The sequence below is a fragment of the Ambystoma mexicanum genome, chromosome 7q (genome assembly GCF_040938575.1).
Source record: "Ambystoma mexicanum isolate Mex_15411 chromosome 7q, UKY_AmexF1_1, whole genome shotgun sequence".
NCBI classification, from domain to species: Eukaryota; Metazoa; Chordata; class Amphibia; order Caudata; family Ambystomatidae; genus Ambystoma; species Ambystoma mexicanum.
This window is the reverse complement of record NC_090941.1, coordinates 35529194-35550906: the sequence shown is the minus strand read 5'-3', so window position 1 is coordinate 35550906 and position 21713 is coordinate 35529194. Positions and strand designations below refer to the sequence as shown.

General features: G+C 42.2%; 1 protein-coding gene across 2 annotated transcripts in view; it reads left to right on the top strand.

Moving 5' to 3' along the window:
• PHEX (phosphate regulating endopeptidase X-linked) overlaps window positions 1-21713 on the top strand; it is a 1520886-nt gene that overhangs the window by 646937 nt on the left and 852236 nt on the right. For both annotated transcript variants that reach the window (XM_069639233.1, XM_069639232.1), the window contains exon 9: window positions 10670-10815. In XM_069639233.1, coding sequence (XP_069495334.1) covers window positions 10670-10815 — 146 coding nt within the window. The remainder of the gene's footprint in view (window positions 1-10669; window positions 10816-21713) is intronic.

Genomic DNA, 21713 nt, shown 5'->3' with positions numbered 1-21713 from the left:
TTCAAAGCACTTTCAGCCAATCATCATTTAGAGGTTAGTGGATGGATGGCCTTTAAACTATCATCTGTATGGTTTGACCTATTTGCAGATACCTATCTTTACATCTAAACAGAGGCTCCTCAGGTTTGCGGTACAGAGGGAATTGATCATATTCACGATTCATTCCACTGGTTATTTCTTCTGATTCACTCACCCCCATTACTATTGCCTCTTCTCCTATCTGTGTCATTGTCATACATGCCATTGATGGCTGGATGTTAATGAAGGGAATGGGGACATCTAAATCTGTCAGGAAATATGCAAGCAGAAATTCTAAATTCCAGAAATCTACCACCTCCAAGGCATACTCCAGAATTGGTATTCATGTTGCCCTTTTGTGTTCCAAGGGCATGGAAGTACCAATATCTTGTTTTCCTGTCTAAATATCAGATTTCCGCTGGCATGGCTTTACTCTTAGGTTATCTGCATCCACCCTTCAGTGCGTACATGTGGGCATTTGAGCATTTCAGATTCCCTGGGGTGGATGTGATGGTTCAGGGAACTTTGCAACCCATCTTCTCTGGGGGTTTTCATAATTTCAGGCCTCTAGCACACTATATCCCCCAGAGGGCTTTGCATTTCTTGTGCGCCTAAATTGGCAAATCAGGCACGAGAGCGCCGTCGCGAGACCCCAATTGGTCTGTGGGTTTTTAAAAAGTTAATATACCTGCTATTCGGATCACTTTGCCTATTGTAGTTGTATTTTGATTCATTGCAGAAATCCATTCTTAGTTTATTTTAAATATTCCTTGTATTTTAGTGGGCAGGTGTATTTTACTGTCTTAGGAGAAACTTTGACATCTTGTTTCAGATTTCTAGCACGTGCCGCACTTTGTAGCAAAACTGTTTACATGTGTATGCAAACCGAATTCTAATTAGGATCAGACCTGTCCTTGTCCCCCTCCCTCTTTCTCCTCCTTTCGTCTTTTCTCCCCGGATGAGGTTGCTAGACAAGTCCGATCTATGAAAGCCTCGTCCAAACAGGTCCACCGCTTTACCACTAAAACCATTAAGGACCACATTGATACCCTCGCTCCGGCCCTTGCCGATTTCTGCAACCATTCCTTTGCTTCTGGATCTTTCCCTTTGCCCCTCAAGCACTCCCTTGTGCATCCCCTCCTCCAGAAACCCACAGCGGATCCCTCTTGTCCTGCTAACTACCGCCCAATTTCCATTACTCCCTTTTTGGGGAAGCTCCTGTAAAAATTGGCCATCTCCCAGCTTAACCTTCTTTCTAACTCTGTTAGCTCTCTCCATGACCACCAATCTGGATTCAGAGCTGGCAGACGCACAGAAACTGATCTCCTGAACATCCGTGAAGACATGCTCTCTAACCTTGACTCTAACATTCCCTCCGTCCTCATCCTTCTTAATCTCTCCTCTGCTTTCGACACGGTCAACCATACCATCCTGCTCAATTGTCTCCATGACAACCTGGGAATCACTGATCAGGCTCTGGCCTGGCTGACCTCTTTCGTTTCTGATCAACCCTCCAGGTAACACTTGGGTCCTTCCTATTCTCTATCTCCCTCTCTACCTGTGGTGTTCCCCAGGGGTCTAACCTTTCGCCCAGGCTTTTCAACCAATACCTGGTAACTCTCTGCCTACTGCATTTCCATTTTCTGCTCAAATATCCTATGCTGATGACACCCAACTCATTTTTAGGCTTCCTTCAGCCACCTCCTCGCTTTCCCTCATATCTGATTGCCTATCTGCCATTCAAAATTGGTGTGTTGTCAACAATATTTGTCTAAATGCCAAGAAAACTGAAATCCTCCTCATTGGGACACCTTCACCATCCTTTCCCCTCACTCCCTGGCTGGCCTTCCTTGGCCCTCCTCCTACCCCTACTTGTGAGGCTAAGAACATCAGGGTCATCTTTGACTCCACAGTCTCCTTCTAGGCACACATCTCTGACATCTCTAAAAAGTCAAACTTCTTACTGCACCTCCTTAGAGGTACTCTGCCTTTCCTCTCCTTCCCCCAGAAGCTCACAGTCTCCCAAGCTCTGGTTCTCTCCAGGTTGGACTATTGTAACAGCCTCTTTCGAAATCTACCTGCCTCCACCCTCCGCCCTTTACAACTAATCCAGAACAGGACTGCGAGACTTGTCCTCGGCCTCAACCCCTGGGATTGTATCTCTCCAGCTCTGAAATCTCTTCACTGGCTCCCAGTGGATGCAAGGATTAAATGTAAAACACTCTGCATTGTCCACAAGACTTTCTGGGGCCTGGGACCGAAATACCTTCAACTATCCTTCTGTAAATACCTCCCTTCTTGAGCCCTTTGCGCCTCTATGTCTAATTCCCTGAAGGTCAGGTGTTTTTCAAAGAAACAAGCTGGGGGCAGAACTCTGTCTTCGGCTGGGGCCTCCCTTTGGAACAGCCTCCCGACCAACTTGAGGAGAACCATCTCCAGTTGCGAAAGCACATCAAGACCTTCCTCTTCGCTTCTGTCTTTGCCCCTCTTCTCCCCTGCTAATCTGTTTCTCTCGCTCGGCATTGTGCACCTGGCCACCCTCTGTCCATCGGGCCCATTTACCTGCGCACCCTGTCTCCCTCCTGAACTGCTTCCGAGCCACCCCTGGCACTGGGTTCTGTATCTGTACCCATACAGTCCCCCACTCTTCCTCTGCACTTCGCAGATATACTCTATCTGACAAATCATGCACTTGCCACGTGTCTGGCTGCACTAACTTTTGTTCTTCATTTATTTATCCCACATATTATTTATTTTGTTCTCTCTTCAATCCGCACCTTCCACTTCTACCCCTCAATGCACGTTCCCCCTTTCTCCCTTTTCCTTGCACTTGCGCGTTCTTAATGTCACTGGGCCTAGTAAGATCGTATTTTTGTCCTCCCCTGTTCCCCTACCTTTGATTGGTCACACTCTGAAACACTTGTGTATGAGTGCGATATAAATAAAATATCATATCATATCATATCATATCAGATCATTCTGCCCTATACACAGAATAGTAAGAATATTAAGCTCCCCCCTTTATTTACGGCTGAGACAGTGAGCATATTGGATAGTCCCAATAATATGCAAGGTGCTACCAAGCCAGAAATAGTCCATGATTGCTTATTCTTGAGTCAGGTAGGTGCCTCCTTACCATGTGAGTTGATTGCCGCCCAGGTAAAGGTACTCTTCCTCATGAAGTGGGATCTGGGAACTCCCCCCCCCTAGATATAGTGTCATTCCTGTCCTATACCTTAAGATAATGATGTTGAATACCAGGTCCCTGGTAAAACATGCAGTGAAAATAGCCACTTATATTGGTGAAATGGATTTTGATAATTGTGCTATTACGGAGAATTGGGGCCATGATGCAGCTGACCCCTCTCTTAATTTAGCCCTTCCAGAGGGTTACAGTATGTTAAGACACAATCGAACTGGTGGGAAAGGGGGGGTAGCGTTGATTTTTAAATCTAACCTTGTTGTATGGCAAGTCAATAGTCCACCTGTTCAAGGGAATGAGTCGATATTAGTTAAAAGAGGACTCAACTCGGAATCCACTATTAATGTTCTTCTGATATACCTACAACCTGCAGCTATAGATGACGTTGCCATTATTTTATCTATCTTCTTTCTTTTTTGAAACCCAAGGCTTGTTTTTTAATATTGGGGGATTTTAATGGCTGGCTAGGGCAGAATGCTGATAACTCAGCAGCAGACTTGGAGTCAGTCTTATCTAACATAGGTTTAGAACAGAAGGTTCACGTTCCTACTCACTGTAAGGAGCATACCCTTGATTGGGTTTCTACACTCAATATGGTTACAAAAGACCTTTTAGTTTCGGCTTGTCCTTGGTTAGACCACTATTTTGTGCACTTTTTGATACATTCAGAATTCCCTGTGAAAGCTAGAAATCTGAAGAACCTGACCGTGGAGCATATTGAACCATTATTAGGTCCAGTTCTTGCTAATTCTTCCAATTCAAAGTCAGGGGAGATCTCAAACCTTCTTTCATCTACCTTTGGTAACTTCACTAATACTCTGGCACCTGTTTAAAAAAAATCTTGAAGGAAGTACGGAACAGCAACTTGTTATTCTTTCCGGGAATCAAGATACTTAAAGCTTCTACCTTTAAGTATTTCTATGAGTGGAAATCCAATAATTCTCTGTCAACTTTGGCTGCCTATAAAGGAGCGACAAAAGCCTACAAATCAGCTATTGTTGAGGCTAAAAAAAAATACTTTTAACAGGAGAATCTAGATGGCCCAATCTGACGTGAAGGAGCTTTTTAAAATTCTTAAAGCACAGGAAACACCTCATACGCATGATTCTGGCCTTATTGTTAAGGATACCGGACAGTGCTCAGCTATCCAGGATGCTATCCAGGGCAAACTGGGTAAAATTAAGGCTGATATTGCCACTAAAAGAGAGACTACATCGAAGGTATCAGCAGAGGAAGCCAACGTGGATAATGCCCTTTCATCCCTCAATTTAGCTTTACCAATATAACGGTTCATGAACTATCAATCATTGTGGAGAAGTTAAAAAGTACCAAATGTAAAGGCGATCCTTGTTTGGCTGTTATCATCAAAGCTTGCTCTCCTACTTTGTTGGATATCATTTGTAAATTATTTAATGCCTCGTTTAGAGAGAATTTGTTGCCCCACATTTTAAGAAAGGCACGGATCATACCCATCCTTATAAAGCCAGGTCTACCTGTGGATATACCCTTAAATTACAGACCTATTACAAATACCCTGTTCTTGCTTAAAATCTTGGATCAGGTGACGTATGTCCAAAATTCGGCACATTTTAACAAATACCCTATTCTTAATAGCCATCAATCTGGGTTTAGGCCAGGATTTGGTACAGAAACCACGCTGCTTGAACTTAAAGCTAGATTGCTGGAATGGGTGAATAATGGAGCAACGTCTATTTTGATGCTGTTGGATTTGTCGGCAGCTTTCAACCTGGTGGATCACTCCATCATGGTCACCAGGTTGAAGGACGTCGCTAACTTTTCTAGTCCAGCGGCTGATTGGGTCTCTTCATTTTTGAGTAATTGGGACTGCAGAGTCTACTATGAGGCAGAGGCCTTGCCTATTACCCTAACATTTGGCGTCCCTCAAGGTTCATGTATTTCACCCTGTCTTTACAACATCTCTACGGTACCCTTATTTGCTCTTTCAGAGAAAAGTGGGGTGGTGTTCACAAACTATGCGGATGACACGCAGTGTGTCATCCCTATCACTGGTATATATGATGTTGATGAAGGGCAGTTGAATAAAATATACTCTCTGATAGAAGGCTGGATGAAGGGCAGTTGAATAAAATATACTCTCTGATAGAATGCTGGATGGTTCAAAATACCCTTGCTTTGAACAGAGAGAAGACTGAGCTACTTGTTGTTGGCACTCCTAACGTGATTAGGAAACTGTCCAGCGTATGAGAGCTTTCTAATTGAGGACATGGGAATAATGGTCCAAAAGAATGTTAAGATACTGGGTGTTTTTTTAATCAACATTTAAATATGAAGGCTCATGTGAGTAGCCTGGCGTCTTCCTCAGCTTATTATATTAAGCTTTTGGCCCATCTTCATCCTTTTATTAGTCAGGCAAACGCTGAGACCATTGCAAGGGCTATTGTGAGTGCCAAAATCGATTATTGCAGTACTTTATTATATGGCATCAACAAAGCTGATATTAATCGATTTCAGGTAACACAGAATAGTGCAGTGCTTGTAGTGCTGAGAATTGCCTGGAGAGATCATGTCTCGGAGGCGAGACGTGGCTTGCACTGTCTCCCAATGGAGGTGAGATTTTTGTTCCACATATTGGTAATTGCTCAGAAATGTCGTCTGGGTAAGATGCCTGCATTTCGTCAGAATCTACTGAAAGAAAATCGTTTTAAGAGAACTTTGAGATCAGCAATACGGATCAGTTGATTCTTCCCAGATGTAAGACGGTCAAAGCCACAAAGGGAGCGTTTCAAAATGCAGCCCATAGAGCATGGAATTGCCTGATTCCGGAAATCAGGAGCATTAAGTCGACTGAAGTTTTAAAAAAGAAACTTAAAACTTTTCTATTTGTTCATTTTTTTGCTTGCTCTCTACTGAGTTTTCCTGTCTTAGGACTCTGATTCATTGATGGTTTTTCTGTTGTTGCGCCCTCAAGCCTACGGGTCCATGGTTTGCGCATTATACATTTCTAAAGTAAAGTTAAGTAAAGTGTACTTTACCATTCCTATGATTCATATTTTGATCTTGTTGTGTTTAGTGCCATCCCATTAAAATATTGGAAAGTATCTCCATTAAACTATCAGCCTAAATGATCTTGATTCTGTTTGGCATTAATCTGGGTGGGAGGTTGGGTGAGTTGGGTGTGCTACTGTACTCTGAACCCTTACTTAGCTTTGTTGTAGAGTGACTGGTCTTAAAACTTTTTAATACTTTTGGAGTAAGGGTTATTTCTTCTTTCCACATTAATGATGACCTTATACTACCCAGACTTTTCTTCCCAGTGGTTCATATTGTGGGCCATCGATCAATAACGTTAATGAGGGTGGACCAGTGAAAAGATATTTGAATCTGACAGACTGTATATATTTAACGGATGCCCTCCTAGTTTCCTTTGGTCTTGACCATTCAATTTATAAACCTTTGTAGAGAGGCAGATGTACACATCATCTCTAGAGCCCACCCCATTACCTCTGTCATGCTGGAAGAATAGTAAGAGAGCATTATGTGGGACACCAGGTATCGTCCCAATACTGCATCGAAGACATGAAAGACTTTATGCACTCAGACAACCGTATTGAATTTACCCTTGCACTGATGTGGTGGAAGGATGTCTGCATACACCACTGAATATAGAAAAGATGTAAGTGATATCCAACCAGAGCAAAGTGACATCATGAAGAGAAGATACTAGGACACACTGAAACAATATGTGAATACTTAAAGAATGATGATGAAACTGAAGTAAAAAGAAAAACATGTATGCAGAGATGAAGAAATCATATACAATAAGAAGATAAGTGAGAAGAGAAGTAGCAAATGTATATATGCAGAAACGCAAGGTAGACGAGACTTTTAGAAGCCTGCTGCAGGAGAAGATATACCATGCGTAAAGCGGCCATGATGGAAAGATGGATGTCGGTTTTGTATAATAGTGATCTAAAAAGCCTTTAAGGGAGAGACTAGAACTGTAGAGTTGACAGAGGCTGGAAAACAGTTTTGTACGAGGAACAAAGAACTGGGATCAAGGATGCCACATCTAGAGGTAACTGTAAGGCACAAGGGGAGTCAAAGGCGATAAGCTGCATATGCAGGACATATTTCTCTTAGATTAAGTGAAGGAGAACACATTTGCTATAGACAAGTAATGTACAATTAAGAATGCAGAAAGCATATGTACAACAGAGCAACCAGGTCTCCAGAGCCCAAGAGGAGTAATAGCACCCAGGTTAATTGAATTGGTCACAATGGCCAAAATCATGATCTGCTCACACGTGTTCAAAGACTTGAAAACAAGGCCTATTCATTAAGCTCCAGTTGAAGATAACGATCTACCTACACTCCCTTAAAAGTCCCAAAGAAGAGAACAGTCAGCAAGGTCAACTACAGAGAAGAAGCCTTGGATCATCGCCTAGCCGATGGAGATTGAGGTTGTTCCCCACACCTGGGTTTTGTTTTGTTCACGTGCTGCTAATGAGCCGAATATCCAAGGTTGGAATTGAATGCCAACCAATCATAAGAGTCTATAAAGCAGAGTGCCATGCATTGTTGCAGAGGCCAATCCATTGTTGTTATTCTGCTATTAATCTGTATTATACGTAGTAAGAGGTAGTTGAAGGTGTGTTTACATGCTAAGGAACAGCCAAATATGTTACTAGCCCGTAAATAAAATATAAGTATATATGTTCCCTTTACCAATACCTCCTTTCAATAGGTTTTAGCGTTTGCCACGTAGGATGACCTCGTAGCTGATGTTCATCGAGGTATGAAGCCTTTGTATAATCAAAATACAGTTGAGAGTGTGAACTGCAATTTGTTTGTTCACCAGGTTTCCCTACTTCATTTGAGCTGATAATAAAGTAATACTTTTCCATATTCTTTGAGTCTATTCAGTTATTTGGGTCTTAGATCATTTATTGGTAATTCCATCTGGCACTTGGAACATTCCAGGTGCTACTGCACACCTTGATGTCTACTCTTGGTAAGGGGTTTCCTTCTGGGCCTACGAGAGTTCTGAAGTTCCTTTTGTGTCTGGTATTCAAGGATGCTTTCGTAGGGGAATGTATGCGACCTCAGGTGCCTTCAGGGTCACTTCTGTCATTAAGCTACCTGACACTCTCCGGATATTTGTATATCCCGCTGCACTGTGGCCTTGGCTGGTTCCTCTGCCTCCTTTGGTGGATTGTGCTAATCACTAATTTGTTTGTATGAAAAACCACTGGTGTGCAGTATTCCACAGGTATGTGTTTCTGGGTTTCATTATCTATAGCACTACCGTTCTCATTATTGAGGAATGAAGAAAAGGGACAAAGTGTAAATGTTTTAAGTACTTACCGGTAATATGCATTATTACTTATTTACAACTTTCCATTGTTCCTGTTCCCAGTCAAGCTGCCCATCCCTCTTTGATTGTGAGATATCGAGGTAGTGACACATATTAGTGGTAATTAAAACTTCACTGTAGTAAGTAGACTGTTGTTCAAATGATTAGAACTGTGACATTTGAAGGAATTTGGGTTACTATTTGGATAAATGCACTTTCTGTCGATGCAGAAGAATACATGTTAGAAGTGAGCATGTGATTATGCGTTCTAGTGTTCTCATCAAGAATGCAGCGATGCGCTAACTTCTAGTTACACCAATTACCCCTTAAGCACACATTCCCACTCTTCCTTGTTCCAAACTGGAAAGCCAACCCTTCCTCAGTAAGAAACAGATATTGAAGGAGGAAAGATATTTTGTGTAATTATGATTTTTCTGATGGCATCAGTCTTTAAACTTGACCCTGTAGTCAAGCATTGGAGGCCTGTCACAGATTGCAAGCCCCCCATATAATTGTGCATTGGGACAAGCAAAAGTTGGACTCAGGATATGCATAGTACCAATAAGTAATTAACCCAGCAACATCAACGCTACAACATCTGCCCCCTGTAGAAGGCTGAACTCTGTCCCCTACTGGGTCATCAACTGCCGAATGTAGCATGTTGCCACTAGTGAGAATTCCTCCCCGCCAAAAGAATGGGTCCGCTTTTTCAGTCAAAGTGATGGCTAAGTACAAGGTCAGATGAATTCTTCTTTGTGAAAATGTCCCCTCACACTATGATTCATGGAGTATCTGCACAAAGAAAGCCTCAATGCAGAAAGTACAAAAAGCATCTTGAGTAGATTTTTGCTTCATGCTCTGCAAAATGAGCAAGTAAGAGCAAAGTGTTAGATGGATTGTGTCTTCAATTGTGGTACAATTTCCTGAAAGATGGTCATGCCACGTTTGGCCAAGCCCCTTGCTGGCAAGCGGGGATGGGTTCCAAAAGCTGCAGGTATGTTTCAAATAGAGCATGGAATTTAATATCTAGGTACATCTGTATTAAACGGTTGCCCCATGCCTCCTTGAGTTTAATGTCAAGCACAGCCAAGCATTAAAGGTTGAACTTGCTTAAAATTATTTTGGCTAATGTGTAGTGCCAGATCTATGACTAGTTCTTTATGCAGTCGATGAGTGAGCACCTTGCTGGCAAAAATGAATGAGAAATCCATTTTCCTTTTTACAAGTCTATCACAATGCACGTATTGCTATGTGCAGTTGCTTACCCTCCTCTGTTCATGCTATCCAACAATAATTCTGCAGACTGCCAAGGTGTTGCATAATCCTCTTCCAGAAGCCACATGTAGCTTTAAGGTCAACAAGCACAAACACATAGATTCTCTTTTTATGTCTGTAATACTTTAACATATTAGTGCCAAGAGGTAATGGAAAGGGTGGGTGATGTGCTTATCACATAACATAGGGAGTTACAACCGAAATTCCTGCTAAACTGCACCAACTCCTGGTTAAATTCAGTCTCCAAATTTTGAAGATGTTGTTAGCCATTCTAAAACAATAATAGACGTTCTTTTCAGTTAATTTTCCCCGTTGACCATCTGGAAAAGTTGTTGATAGTTTGTTTCTACTGTCATAGCTCTTCCCACAATGTTGGCTCCTAGCCATTTTGTTATTTTTGGATGAGAACATGTTCCTTACTGTTTCACCAATGCCTCAAGCTTTCCCACTTTTTTTGAGATTTAATAGCACTTAAAAGCTCTGATAGAGACATGGTTGAAACTACTGCATTCAGTACTGTACTTGGTGACTGAAGGATGGCATCTCTAATGTGTTCGTCTTTACTCCCTACACTGTATTTAGGTTTTTGGAAATGCATAAAAAGTTTCCTCTTGAATGTGGGCCACCTGCCTGAACACATGAAATGGTGATCACCAATAACAATCTGCAGCAAGAGCTGTGACTTTTCTACCATGCTATTTTCTTCTTTCCCTGTTTCAAAAACATATGTTAATGTCTCAGATGTCTTAAATTAGCATGAAGCACCTGTCAAAAGGACATAACACCTTGATTTACTAGAAAGTGATTTTTTTCTATTTTCTTTTTCTATTTATTTGCAGTTTGATTGGTTATTATACATCAAGAAAGTAATTGACACCAATCTCTATCCAGAACTAAAAGACATCAACAATTCTGAAAATGTGATTGTTCGAGTACCTCAGTATTTTAAAGATTTGTTTCGGATACTTTCATCTGAAAGAAAAAAGTGAGTTATATTGTCTTCAAATCAGAAGCCTTCATTTATGGTTGTCATAACAATTGGAGAAAACACTACACCAACGGAATTCTTATTGTTATACCTACTGTATTGGCTGTATTATGTCATGCCTTCAGCTGAGGTAGCATTTCGACCACTGACCTGGACCCATCATTAAATAAGTACATCTGGTGATAAGGACATGACATACATGTCATTTTAGGTTCCATGTGGTCTTAACGAAAACCGAAATAAGGAAAAAATGCTCATGAACCTAAGTCCCCTATTTTCCTAGGTCTATAGCCCCACCCCAACCCCCTCTTACCACACCCCCATATATATTTTTCATAAACTATGCAGTGTGTTTCGGTATTATAGGTTTGTTAAAAACGTTATTTGGTATTTGAATATTGTTAACATCACTGGATACCATCACTGTATATTGGTGAGTGAATATTTAGGTGATCCCCACTGTTTCCTCCCCATTGCTTGTACCCCCATTGCTGACAATTGTCCTCCCTTCCTTGTTAGATCTCCACGCCCTTGTTTCCCTGCTCTCTAACCTTGTTCTCCCTATGATTGTAAAGTGCTCCGTTGCTTCCTGATGGTCCCTGCTCAATGAATACCCCAATAGTAAAAATAACAATAATGATAGTTCCGATATTCCACAGAAGGACTGATAAAAGACAGAAGAGATGTACTGAAGTGGTAGTTGGATTGAGTGAGAGGAATACAAATTCAGACTGATAAGCAATTGTTCCATATAGCGTAGTCATGTATTGCTTCAAAGAACGCTTGGCAGAATATGGTCTCTTTGCAATATTTTTGTACCTTATGCTGGAACCAACAGACATCATTGGTGTGGCATATTCGCTGTATATCGACCCTGGCCATATATACCTAAATCACAATAATAGTGCCCACTGAGAGCCCATTTGAGGAAAGGGTAGTGGAGAGATGGTGGCCTCCCTGGCATTTTGCTAATTTTGTTATGGGGGAAATGATCAGTTCTTCAGACTTGCAGTACTGGGAAACTATGTTTCACTTTTGACTTTTACACTTGTGTAACTTTTTGTAACCTTCCTCACATCATCTTACAATGCAGTGCACTGGGGATACTTTTGTATTACCCTAGTCTTTTGCACTTGGGAGTTTTGGTTCTTCTATATGTGCCTAAAGACAAGCTGGTGGCAGCAGATATATTTTTACAATGTTTGTGTTTTCTCTAGTGTGCACATTCACATTTACCACGTATGGCTACTAAAAATGGTCATGCTACAAGATTCTTTCATGCTGCTTGGCCTTCTTCCTGCCTTGCCAGGTCAGGAGATCCCATATACAATAATGCACATGCCATGGAAAGCTGCTTCTTTCGTGGTCTAGGGATCAGGCACAGACTGGCCTATAGGACGAACAAAAAAACGCAAAATGCTAGTGTGGGCCAGTCTTTTTGATCAAAGTGGGCCATTTTTTTGACACACGTGGGCCAGTTGGATAAGTTACTTTACTATGCGGCCAGTAGTTTCGACCAGTGTTACTGAATAAATATGCTTTAAAATGCACAATTTATTTCACATTTGATCAAAAACCTCCCGCTTGGATACTACTCAAACAGTCTGTCACAAAAAGAATGAATTGTCATTTGGATCTGTGGGCCACTTTTTCATTGGTGGCAGAGACATTTTTATGCCCCAGTCCGACCCTGCTGGTGATGCCGTTATGTGTGTGTGTGGCTTAGGAAGGGGGTGGGACTGTCTGGTCTCACTCCACAGTCATGGTGCCCGAAGGTCTGGGTGAGACATGAGTGAAACCAAATGTGGTCCCTGATTGGACCACCGATGGCTGTTTGAATGGTGCACATCCTTACCATTGGTGGGCTCGGACTTGCTTCCAGCCATGATTTTGGATAAGAAGAGGACTCCTGCAGCCATTTCTTCAGATCAGTGATGGAGCCTAGAACCCTTTGCAGAAGAACAGCCGAATGAGGATCTGAAGGAGACTTCTGAAGATGCCAAGCATCCTTTCCAGCATCTGGCCCGATGAAGCCCTGTTGGTCTACCTGATCTGTGTAGGCCCTGTGCTGTGATTCAGCCCCTGGACTAATGGGACGAACCAGTATTGGTGTTCTCTCTACGATACAACAGTCATGAGCCTTTGGAAGTGTCCCTGGACCACCGAGTGGACTTACCAGCTCTCCAGTGGACCGTCACTGATCCACGTTTGCAAACAGAAATTTGGTGGGCGCCAGCTTGTATTGTATGTTGCCATTAAGGGATCCTTAATTTTAATGTCTTCCTCAACCATGAGTGGAAGGACGCTTGCTGTCATCTGTGTGCAGTGGCCATCACTGGAACTTGCCTTCCCCCATCCTGTGAAGTGTCCTGAAAAGGTCTGCATCAGTGCTTTCTGAATTTCTCCATCATCAAGGGTTGCATTCTGCTCCTGGACCTGACCAGAAGAATCCTGGCACCCATAGCTCCAGAGCACCTCTCACCAGAACCAACAGCAGGAAACCCAACCTCCAGGGACCCCAGTCGACCCATCCAGTCGTCTGGGAAAATCAGAGTTAAGAGGGTAATTCAATGCAAAGCATTTGTCTCATCATGTCCGCTAAAGGATAAAATTGAGAACAAGTCTCTGTGTATCCTCCGATTACACTGCTTTTTGGTTGTCACACCTGAGCAGTGTAACCTGAAAGATAAGAACATATTTTTGCTTATCAGTATCCTTGTTGCACCTCATCCCTTGAACAAACACAATTACTTAACCTGCATTAGTTACATTCTTGGGGGAAGCATTGTCACTTTTGGGCAGGAGGCCCCACTCTTCATTGGGATTGGACTTCTGAAGCTAGGGCATATTTACTGAGACTTGGTTCCATTTTACTGCATCACTTACTTATATTCTTTTATTGATTGCAGTCATTGTATGCAATGTAAGAACCAATGGTGACTTCATATGTGTTTATTATTGAGTGTTGGGAGATATTAGGACCTGATTGTTTCATTTTATTAGTGTGTGCTTTGGGCCTACAATACACATAGGATTTTTGTACATTGCTGTCTTGATTTAATTATTGCGTGCTTGACAGTGTGGCCTCATCGTGAACCCCTGACCCCACTCTCTCTTGAGAATTGTCTTGACAGCTCTCCATTGCTACCTTGATTGGGTTTTAGTTAACCTCTCAGAGTTCCCTAGTTCACTATAACTAGGGTGGCCTCCTAAAATCTGTCCACCAGGCCAGATTCTAGTAATCCATCTTAAACATAAACCTTTCCTTATAGACAGCAGTTAGTATTATGTCACTGTTTAAAAAATGGTTGCTAAACTGTCAAAGGGAAATGTGGTTTACATAACATGTCCCCCTGGTATTAGCCCTCCTGGACACCCCTTTTCACTTGCCCAGTCCCCTTAGGACCCCTCCCTCCAGCACTTCTCTCTCTCCCGCTTCCACCCTTTCCTTGAACTGCCCCCTACCCCTGCACTTGCACAATCCGAATGTCACAGGGCCTAGTAGTGCCGTTATTGTTATTGTTGTTTCTTCTTATGTCCCCTCCCCCTCTTTTGTCTTGTTGCGCCTGGAAACACTTTCTGCTGTATAGGCACGATACAAATGTTCAATAAATGAATAAAATAAATATATTGTGTATGTGGGGGGGTCTCAATACTGAACATCTCCCGCTCACAGCATACACATGTCTAGGCAACGCTGTCCTTATAAGAAGGATGTTCTTTTCAGTTGCCATATAGGAATGTTTTAATAAAATATTGTGTTGGGCCCAGACTGCTAGAACAGTCGATATTATGAATTGAAAGATACGCAAACTCTATGGAACCATTGTGCCACAGGGTTGTTAAACATTTTAATGTGTTTTCCCCACCCGTGAAGCGTATATTCACAGAGGAAAAAGGACCAAGATAAGCAGACAGGAAGACAGATACTCATCGCACCCTCAACGCTGATATTAAATTAGTTTATTTATTGTGTAGCAACCAAACATGTCAGGCAATAAATTAATTTTCACAGCAGGGGACAAGTTGGTTCAGTATCTAAGATCTCCCTGTGATTTGTTCTCTGCATGAGTTAAAAACAGTAGACACTGTCTGCCCTGAAGGGAGATCCATTACATTCATAATGGCTCATACATCTCGCCATATAAAACCATTCTCTCTGCTTGTTAGGGGAGATTTGCTGCGGTGCATTAATTCTAAAGGCATTGAGCCAGAGACTACTTTTCAAACGCAAATGGAAAGACAGATAGGCGTGCAAGCAGACAGACAGATAGACAGTTAAATAGATTGATGGAAAATAGGATGGACATGTAATAAAGAAAAGCAGAATGAAAAAAAAAGGGCTGAATATATGTAAGCAGATAGACATAACCCACATAGTATTATAGGCCAGAAGGCAAACAGACAAACAAAGATGTAGTTAAGAGGCACAAATTGAAAGGAAAACAGAGTTACAAATAATCAGACACATAGAAAGACACAAGGAGGAAAATATGGGCAGCTAAAAGACATAGACACATGCACATAAATGGGTTCTGAGATAGATCGGCAGATAGACAGGCAGATGGTTATCAGGTGGAAGTACCATCATGGGCCTGCAACATTTTGCTATCCAGATGTTTATGACTACAAATCCCATCGGCCAATGCCAGCATAGTTAACAGGTAGGGATCATTGGAGTAGAAGTTCAGAACATCTGTGGAGCAGCAATTTCCAAACCTGAGTCTAATTAATGATATAGTATCAAGGTGCTGGAATAAATGCGTTATTTGTTATAACTTTGTGAACCAACATAAAAGAAAGGTGCAATGGACAGTTTTGGGGACATGTTTTAGTAACATGACACTATTATATACCCGTGGCTTCCAGTTGCAAATTGGTGCAAATGGATTGTAAAAACATGTGTGGTGAAGGTTAGTCAACTACTCTGGGAAGAGTAGCATTCCATTGCTTTTTAGCATGCCCGTCAATACGAAAGCAACAACATCTGCAAATCAATTTTGGTCTTAGCCCAAATTGAACAGTCCATTCCAAACTGCTTAATGACACCCTTTCTGAACGGTACTTCAAGTATTTCCATTTGGCCTATTGCACATCCTGAGTAAGCCTGGACTAACTTTATAATAGAGTGACCCGTAAGCCCTGTGAAATATTTTGGCATGGGGTGTCCTGTCCTATGTTGCGAGTGTTTGTGTGTTTTTTAGCATGGTTGAATCAATGTTCAAATCGGGCCAGGTTTCCTTGTCCTTCGCATTGGTTTGTGCTACAATCAGGAGTATTTGATCTTGAGTCGAATCTCAATCTTTATTTGTAAGGTTCATAAAGCCTATTAGGGATGAATCGTTGAAGTCACTCAGCCAATCAGAGCCCTCAAAGAATCTGAAGGCAGTATGCATCTCTATAAAAAGACGAGTTCACCTCCTGTGGATTTTGCTGGATTGTTTTGGAAGATGTTGTTCTGGGCCTGCTTGCAATTGGAGGGTGTTTGGAGTTTATTGAAGAGTTTTGCAGTGTTTTAGGAGCTGTTTCAGGATTTTGGCTTTTGTTTTTGTGTAGTTTTTGTTGTCTTTGTTTGTCCTCCTTTGTCTGAGGTGAGAGCGCAGGAGGAGGGGGAGCTGAATTTCACATTGCAGAAGGAGGAGGCTTCCCCCATGATTGTTGAAGAGGGTGAGAACCTCTTGCTGTTTTTGGTGTCAATTCACGGGTATAGGCCACACCACATTGACAGACATCTGAATGAGCGTACAAAGCTCTCGTGCTATAGGGTGTGGCAATATTTTGACCTGCCACCAAGGAAGACTATGAATGGTGACCAGTGTGAGGTCTTCCACATGTTGGTAGCAAGTAATTGAGGCTGGAACAGAGCAGCAATTGAAACATTCTGGGGACCACAGTCATAGGCAACCACACTCACTGGCGGCTCTAAGAAATTCTCTGGGTGAATGACTATGTTGCTACCACAGGCCGCTCCAGTGAACTGGCTGTGCCATCAGAGCCCTTTCCAGCAGTGTGAGGATATGGGCCAATGTGCAGCACAATGTCATCACTGAGCATGGCATGCCAAGCAAAAGGAAACCCCTGCACCTATTCACCCTGCCCAATCAGTACCAGAGGCAATGGTGACTCTGGTCAGCAAGTGGCACTGTTGAAAGCACTGCCACAATAAACAGTTGGAGGCAGCATGAAACAGTCAGAACGTGCATTTCAGCAGAATCACACAAGTGGGTGATGAGGCTTGCAGGCACCTACTCCTTGCATTGTCCGGTGTCTTACAGCTCAGTGGAGCTAGACTCCATGGAAAATGAGGCAACCATTAAGAGGCATTTGCTGCAGCAGCATCCTTCCCTCCTGTTGAATGCTTTGCAAGGGGAAGGATGAACAGTCATAATGGAATGACTCTCCTCTAATGGAGACTACGTAAATATGGAGGAGGCCACATTATGTGGGAGAACCTGTGAACTTTAGGGGATTGCTGCACTGTGTGTCATAGTTTTTTTTAATTTTGGGGTTTTGGGTGCACACTTTGGGAGAGTTTGCGATCTTTCAGTCATGGCTGCCATCTGGGAGAGCCTGTGAATTTTAAGGGGTTACAGCACTCTGGAGGAGAGCCTATGAACGTTAGACTGTGGCATCCCTCTGTGTTAGAGCCTGAGAACTTTAGGGAGGGCAGTGCCTCATGGGAGAGCCTGGGTTTAGGGACTACCACCACTCCGAGGGAGAGCCTGAGAACATTTGATATGTGGTGGTTGTGACCTTGCCAATAAGACACTAAACATTTCTAGCACAAAAGCCAATGGCATGTTTTCATTGGTAATTAAGCAACTGGTTAGGGCCTCGCAGTCACAAACACCACCATCCAATTCCTAACTATTAACCTCATGAAACTACCCCCTCATGAAACTACCCCACTCTGCTTTTCCGTGTCTTACTTGTATTGAATAGCAAGTCATTGTCATCATCTGAGCTAGTGTGATAGCTATGATAATACATCATTTCATAGTCTTTCACATGAAGTGCTCATTCATTTTTATAAATGTCAATTGTTACAACATGCATAACTGAGAAACTTCTCCTGCTGTTATAGACAGTACTCTCTGCCACACTAAATCTCTCCTGGACTGCACACTTGCACCGGGCAACATAGTGTTTCAATAGCTATGTACAAGTATCACTAACCATTGCTGTCCCAATACTATGCAGAAGTGTCCAGTAGATAGACATCAAGCATTTGTTCAGATTTCACTGTATCTTCCTCTTGGTGACCTGTCTGTATTTAAGAGTCACAGAGGAGGGTGTGCTACAACTCCTCCCTAGGGTAGGTTGCATCCCTACTGCTAAACATTCTTTCAACAGGTTTCAAAGATTGAATGCCCACTGATGTCATCAATCTTGAGTTTGGCATCCATAGTACAGTTGGCTAAATCTAGGCTAAAAGTAGATCATCCTTCTGCCTGAATTCTTTCTCCAGTTCATGTTCCAAGAACTGCTGTAAAGCATTGTTGTACATTTGCACATTTATCCTCCCTGTGAGGTTTGCAGCATATCTCTGTAGATGAAAAAGCTGCCATTTTATCGTGAAGATGGGTCCTTAAAGGAAGCTAGCAGATTCTAAACGTTACCTTTATATTCACCTTTCCGAGGATCACCACATAAAGTCCAAAGCAGGTCCAATACATGCTGTGCTGCACCTGTATCACTTTCCAAGGCATGGGTGCACTCTACGTAGGATAGGTTCAGCTCAAGCAGGTTTATCAGAGGGAGCACCTCACCGAAGGATGCACTATGATGGCTCGCCCAATTGGTGACTGTTAATATGTAAATGACCACGCTTCACGCTGATGCTTGTCTTTATAGAGAGGCTTTATTTCTTTAGTTCATCCAAGAGAAAGGCCCCCAGCTGTGGCTGTCCTCCTGCTCTCAATCCTCTCTCTCTCTGCTGCTAGAATGTGGAACCTTTGCTTAATCATAACAACAAAGGTTCCTTGGTAACTAGGTTACATGGCAGCAGCTGAATTGATGTGATTGTAAACTGAATGAAGTAAATGTAACCACCTCCTAACACCTCCCTTCCTTTTACCAAAATATAAGTATTTGCCTAAACTAGATAATAGATTTCATTGAACATAAGTAGTTCATTATTTACATAGTATCTGATACACCGCTATATGAAGAAATAATTAAATTGCTTTAAATACCTTGCAGTGCAGTTACAAGTTGTTGTTTACCTTTTTGCAAATTGCTATCCTCTCCTTGTTCCAGACCCCACCCCCTTTAACAAGCACCGAAGATCCCAAATCTTTAACAACTTGTTTGGGCTGTGAAAATATGGATGCACCTTTGCGCACCTTGGTGGGAAGTTTGATCTTGATCCAATCACCTTCCTCAAGACTGAATTCTCTACAAGCATTCTTCCTGTCATATTGCTCCTTGGATCTGACCCCAGATTCAAATATCTTCTCTCTCAATCCCTCCAGATCTATTCCTACGAATTTTGACCTTCCCATCCAGCCTGGACACATGTGTGAGTTAGGTTTCCTCCCTCTTAATAGTTCAAATGGGGATACACCCGTAACACTGTGTGGTGCTAGTCTATATTGGAATGTTCTCTCCATTATGGTCCTGATCCAGTCACCTCCTGTTGCTACCGCAATTCTAATTGCATCCATGAGAGTGCGGTTGAAGCGTTCTACACACCCATTGGTCTGGGGATGATATAATGAAGTGGTTACTTGTTCTATTCCATGGTTACTCAAGAACTCTCTAAATTCCTTGGAAACCAATTGGGTCCCATTATCTGATAAACACTTTCTGGGGAATCCCTCTCTCCAAAATAATTGCTCCAAACATTTAATGATGCTACTGCTGGATATGTCTCTTAGTGTAAATATTTCGGGCCACTTGGATAATAAATCTATGACAACCAGTACATAGGTGTCTCTCCCACCCTTGATATTGAAAGGCCCTAGTAAGTCTAAAGCAACCTCATCCCATGGAACTGTGGATGGCTTTCTAACAGTCATGGGTACTTTTTGAATCCTGAGACCCTTATTACCTTCAATGCAATCACAACAATTGTTGACCACTTCTTCAGTGTCTTTGTCAAGATTAGGCCACCAAAATTCTGCTCTAACCAAGCCTTTGGTTCTAGGCAGTCCCAAATGCCCAACATGAGCTAGCTCAATTATTAATTTTCTCATTTTAATAGGTACAACCATCTGATGTCCTCTATGTAAGTATCCTTTATCAATCCAGAGTTCTTCCTTAACTTTGGCAAACCCGCCTAAATCACCAATATAGTTTCTTATTCTGTTCTGCGTCACCAATGTTAAAACTCTCTGGTACAATTCATCCTCTGAACATGCATTGTCCCACTCCTCTTTCTTTACTGACTCATGAACCTGAAATATTTCAACACCTTTCTCACGAGTCAGAGGAGAATCCTTAGACACTGTTTCTCTCACTACTGATCTGGATAAGGCATCATCAACTACGTTGGTTTCACCACTAATGTGAAGCATATCATATTGCAGGCCTTGTAGGGATGTCACCCACTTCATGATGCGTCTAGAGACTCCCTCCAGACCACCATTGGTAAATATTCCTATTAGGGGTTTATGGTCTGTACATACTGTGAATTCTCTGCCCCACAAATATCTTTTGAACTTTTCCACTCCCCAGACACAAGCCAATGCTTCCTTTTCTACCACTGAATATCTGTTCTCAGGTCCTTTGAGAGATCTAGAGGCAAATGCTATGGTGTGTAAGCCCTCCTGATCTTCCTGCATTAGGACTGCCCCAATACCATAGTCACTTGCATCCACAAATAGTAATGAATGTCTACTTTCTTCAAACGTTTTCAAGATGGGTGCATTGACTATAGCATCTTTAATCTTACCAAACTCTTCCTCACAAGATTCATTCCACTTGAACGTAACACCTTTACGAGTCAACATCCTCATGTTCCTTGACAAATTTGCCAACCCTCTAACAAACTTGCCATAAAATTCAACCAGACCTAGAAAAGATAGTATATCTGCTTTGGATTTTGGTGCTTCCATCTTGCGAATAGCTTCTATGGCCTTTTCTTTGGGTTTGATCCCTTCACCTGTAATTTCATGACCTAGATATTCAACTTTGTCAGTTTTGAATATGCATTTCTCTAACGATACTGTAAGGCCAGCCTCTTTGAATATGTTCAACACTCTCTCTAACCTTTTATCATGTTCTGCTTCATTTTTCCCACATACTAGCACATCATCCTGGTAACACATGACACCTCTCTCTCCTCCCAGTAATCTGTACATGACGTTCTGAAATACACTAGCTGCTGAAATCAATCCAAATGGCATTCTTATACATCTGAAAAGGCCAATAGGGATAATGAAAGCTGTGAGATCTCTCGAATCAGGGTGTAATTCTACTTGGTGATATGCAGATTTGAGGTCAATAAGAGAAAATACTTTGGAATCAGACACCCCTGCCAATAAATCATCTATTCTGGGTAAAGGAAATTTGTCAGCCACTACATTTTTATTCAGGTGTCTAAGGTCTATGCATATCCGCAGAGATCCACTGCTCTTTCTCACTATTACAATAGGACTAACCCACTCTGAGGAATCAATTCTCTCTATCACCCCTTCACTTTCCATTTTATTCAATTCACTCTCTACATCTTTTCTCAGGGCCAAGGGAATGGTCCGTAATTTGGCAACTTTGGGAATGTCATCCCTTTTCAAACGAATTTTGTGCACAAATCCCTTCAAGCACCCTAACTTAGTGCCACTCATATGCCCTCTGGCCCCTTCCATAACAATGCTCGAGACCGATTTTCCACCGGATTTTCCACCTTCAACAGTCAAAACCTGTTCTGGGTGGCTTGCTTCAAGTCTTATCTT